General features: G+C 34.7%; 1 protein-coding gene across 1 annotated transcript in view; it reads left to right on the forward strand.

Annotated features, from left to right (window-relative positions):
• Positions 1-5,000, forward strand: part of LOC137643513 (zwei Ig domain protein zig-8-like) — a 46,973-nt gene that overhangs the window by 23,910 nt on the left and 18,063 nt on the right. The window contains exons 2-3 of the mRNA XM_068376272.1: positions 3,251-3,402; positions 4,841-4,918. Of these exons, the coding sequence (XP_068232373.1) occupies positions 3,251-3,402; positions 4,841-4,918 (230 nt within the window). The remainder of the gene's footprint in view (positions 1-3,250; positions 3,403-4,840; positions 4,919-5,000) is intronic.

Genomic DNA, 5,000 nt, shown 5'->3' on the forward strand with positions numbered 1-5,000 from the left:
CTTTCACTTTAATTGTTATCATTCTTATAATTTCGGTCTCATGTCCTAAGTACATATTTTCATTAACAATCTCTAACGTCTTTGCATTTTCATTGGAGATCCTCTTAGCTTTACTCATATTCATTTTTAGTCCTCGATTTCTGCTTTCTCTATTGAAATATCCCATCATCTTTTGCAATGCCTCCTTTGATTCACTAAAAAAAGCATGTCATCTGCAAATCTCTGTTAATTAAGGAATTACCCATTAAAGTTAATTCCTGCATCTCCCCAATCGAATTTTTAAAAAAATTTCTAGCCACCCTGTGAATAATTTAGGTGAAAGGGGGTCTCCTTGTCTAACTCATTTCTCGATGGGAATATTCTCACTATCTTCGTGTAGTTTTAAGATGGTTGTACTTCCTGTATAGATATCTTCAAGTGTTTTAACATAAGCCTAATAGTTCCTTTGTTTTTTGAAGGGCTTTCATTATTGCCGAAGTTTAGACAGAATCATAAGCTATCTAGCAATCTATAAATACCTCACATAGTAGTTTATCATACTCTGTTGATTTTTCCATAAAGTTCTTAATTACATGGATATGGTCACTTGATAAATACTCTCTTCCAAAGCCCACATGCTCTCCAGGTTGGATAAAGTCTAGCTGTCTTCTTATTCGGCGTAATATGATCGTCGTAAAGGTTTTTATGTAATATTGAGAGTAGACTTGCTGGGTAGTAACTTTTCTGATGATGGTATAGAACATTCTTGCAGGCATTTTGTGGAAAGTGCAGCTAGTTTTACTACTATTAAATATCCATCTATTAGCAAATCAACTGTTAGGCCTTCTGTTGTTGATATGCCTCTTTCCATGCTTCATAAGTTATGAAAAGAGGCACATATATATATATATATATATATATATACACACAGTATATATATTGATAGATGATAGATAGATAGATAGATAGACAGACATACATATAATCATCATCATCATCCTCATTTGTCATTGCTAATACACAGCTGGACAAAGGCCCCGGACATGTCCTTCCATTCAGACCTGTTTATAGTCATCCTATACCGGCACATTTTCTTTTCCCGTCAATCAACCGTCTTTTCTTCTTTCTCCGGCTTTATTCCTAGTGTCTATGGACCCATCATGTTATTCCTACTGTCCATATATTATATGTCATTCTCATTATATAACCTCTACTTAGTTTACTCTTTTATCCATGTTACTACTTCTCTGTCTACTAGTATTATTCCACTCGTTAGATAATGATGGGAATAATAAATGTGTGTGTGTGTGTGTGTGTATAACGTAAGTCAAATTCATAAAATAAATATAAACATGACTTCCAATTCAAATCATTTCTTAGTATTACATGTCACCATGATATCCTGTATTTTAGTTTACTCTCGTATCCATGTTGCGGCTTCTCTGTCTACTAGTATTATTCCCATCATTAAGTAATGATGGGAATAATAATTATGTGTGTATATAAAACGTATCTCACATATACAAAATAAGTATAAACATGGCTTCCAATTCAAATAATTTCTTACTATTGCACGTTACCACAATATCCTCTACTTTAGTTTACTCTCGTATCCCTGTTGCTACTTTTCTGTTTATTTGTATTATTCTCATCATTTAATATTACTGGGAATAATGGTTATCTGTGCGTATATATAGTGTAAGTAATGTCTATAAAATAAATATAAACAAGTCTCCCAATTCACGGAATTTTTGTAATAAATGACAAAAATATACCGCAGTTTATATTTTGGACGTGAGTGCAAGGGTACACAGGATGCAATTCTGTCAGCGTTAGCTTCATAATAAACAGTGGACCACATGCCGGCAATATCAACGCCCCCCCCCCCTCTCTCTCTCTCTCTCTCTCTCTCTCTCTCTCTCTCTCTCTCTCTCTCTCTCTTTTTCTCTCTCTTTGAAAAAGGTTTTCCTGCTCTTTGATGCATATATTCGTACCCTTATATCTAACATAATTTCATATTTTTCATCATGAATATTTTTATCCTTTTCATAGATTATTGGTTTATTAGCATATTCAAGATAAGGATATAAGGATATTATAAGGATATTATATTATAAAATGTCTTTAAGGCCATCAATCATCAACGGAGTTAGGAATGTATGAACATTTAGTTTTGCAATCAGAATTTAAAGTTACTATACGTATGAAAACCTGAATTTAAATATGGCGCCTCTTTACATACATACAGACGCGCACACATATTACAGTTTAGTTTACTATTACCTTGTCTCTGCATATATTTAATAAAATTTACTGTCATTCTAGAATAGTTTTGGTATGTAAAATAAAACATAAGATCCATCAAAATATATATATCAAAATAATGATTCCTTGATTACTTTGTTCATTATGGCAAATATCTAGAATGGAAAATCTTCATGAACCAACCAGTTGGTAAGATTTATCCTCAAATCTCAGAATTCACTAACAACAGTCTTCTAGGCGGTTTGCTCTTGCCCTATCACACGCGTAAATGCTTAATCAATAGATATGTTTTATTCAGTTGTTGGATAATGATTCTAAAGATATTCTACTCGAATATACTCATGTGAAATATTGTGAAGACGACACCCGAGGGCGTTTTTAAATGATTAATGGTAATTTCTTGAGAACTCTAAGGCTTATGCAAGTAAAAAGGACTTGATTGTAGTGTCTAGACAACACCCGAGGAAATTTCATTGTATTGCAGAAGGCGTTTCTAAGTGGCTAATGATAATTTCTATAGAACTCTTAGGTTTATACAAATAAAAAGGACTTGATTGTGCTGTCCAGTCGACACCCGAGGAAATATAATTGTATTGCAGAAGGCGTTTCTAGGTAGCAAATGGTAATTTCCTGGGAGTTTTAAAGCTCATGTAAGTAAATAAGACTTAATTTTGGTTTCTAATCAACTTATCTTTTATGAGGATAATGATAATCGTCCATTTATTTTCCATAAGGGGAATACATAACTTTTGTTCATACTTTTTGTCTAATCCAACGATACTCAATATTTTTTTAATGAGGCGCATTTGCACCGACTCGCAGCGGTGCCCTTTTAGCTCCGAAAAGGTTTCCTGCTATCTGATTGGTTAGAATTATCTTGTCCAACCAATCAGCGAGCAGGAAACGTTTCCAAGCACAAAAGGGCACCCCTCCGAGTCGGTGCAAATCTGCCTCGCTAAAAAGAATTGAATATAGCTACTGATATAGAGCTTATTTATTTCTCCAGGCTGGAAAGAGGAAACTAACTGGAAGAGTGGAAATGACCAGCAATCCAGGAGAGGACCCCATCTTCTTCCAGATATTCCAAGCAACATTTCCGTCACTGCCGGGAGACTGGCTACTCTGCCTTGCCGCGTGGCCAATCTGAAGGGAAGATCGGTAAGTTCTGCTTAAAGAATTCCTTATTCTAAGGCAATCTATTGTAATTTTCCGATTCTTTTATATCGTTGGTGTCATTAGAGATTACTTTTGTCTCTTGTATCCTCATCAACATTTAAATCGACTGTTCAACACTCGAGATTATTCTAGGAAATTCTATTGTTATTTTTCGGTTCTTACATATCTTTGGTGTCATTACATTTGGTGTCATCAACATTTTAAATCTAAAATTAAACATTCTGGACTATTAGTTCTGATAGAAGAATGATTCTAAATATCTACATATTATGCTTGCAGTATTTCATTACTCTCTTTAATGGTTTCTTTATATTAGTTCTGATAGAAGAATGATTCTAAATATATACATATTTTTCTTATAGTGTTTGATTACCATTTTTTATGTTTTTTGTTTTATTTCTACCATCCATTTCTAAATTACTACATTTCCAAAGAATGTGTCCCGGTATCAGAAAATCGTACCTAAACCGACCATTTGTTATTAAACCACGTTCTTGTTCAACTTTAAAACGTTCCCATTTTACAGATGTTCTTCCTTAAATATAATCTCTCTCTCTCTCTCTCTCTCTCTCTCTCTCTCTCTCAGAATTGGGTCTTAGTAATGAAGAGGAGGAAAATTGAAGTCTGTCAAGGTCTCTCACCAATACAGATCTCTCTCTCTCTCTCTCTCTCTCTCTCTCTCTCTCTCTCAGAATTGGGTCTTAGTAATGAAGAGGAGGAAAATTGAAGTCTGTCAAGGTCTCTCACCAATACAGATCTCTCTCTCTCTCTCTCTCTCTCTCTCTCTCTCTCTCTCTTCAGGGTCAGTCTAAAATATATCTGTACTAGAGTAACACAAATATCGCCAACAATTAGGTAGCGTTCTAAAATTGTTTTAAAGATAGCAGACGGTCATTCGATGCTTCACAAAAAAAAAAAAAAAAAAAAAAAAACCAAGCACTTGCAAAATGAATACCTCAAAAGAAGTAAAATATTATTTGACGGTTATATACCCAAAAAGAAACTTATGCCAAGTATCTGACAATTAAAAAATATATGCAGTTTCTGGTAACAATTATGCTACTTAAGGTTTCCTTTGCTCAATAAACATAATAGTATAATTGAAGCCTCCTCTAAACCCAAGCTAGGACCAGGGAGCTCCAGGCAATGACTACTGATCGTTCATTGGCTCGTTGGTTCGCTCCAAATTGGCCATAGCTTGTCTCGGGGCAGATGCTCGTTCCTTAGCTCACATGAATGGTGAGGTTGCAGTCACCAAAGAAACTAACTAGTTTGAGCGGACTCGAATCCCAGTCTGACGTTTACCAGTCAGGGATGATACCACATTGGCCACTACAAGCCTAATGTATAAAGCAACTATTAGAAATAAATAATCATATTTTATGGCAACACATCAAGAGAACTGTTTTTTCTTCAACAGGTGTCCTGGATAAGACAAGAGGACCTGAAAGTGCTTTCAACAGACAGCGTGATCTTCACCTCAGACACTCGGATAAAGGTAAATGTCAAATCATCATCATCATCAACATTATCATCATCATCATCATCATCATCATTATCTTCATCATCATCATCATCAT

The sequence above is a fragment of the Palaemon carinicauda genome, chromosome 7, assembly GCF_036898095.1.
Source record: "Palaemon carinicauda isolate YSFRI2023 chromosome 7, ASM3689809v2, whole genome shotgun sequence".
Classification (NCBI taxonomy): Eukaryota; Metazoa; Arthropoda; class Malacostraca; order Decapoda; family Palaemonidae; genus Palaemon; species Palaemon carinicauda.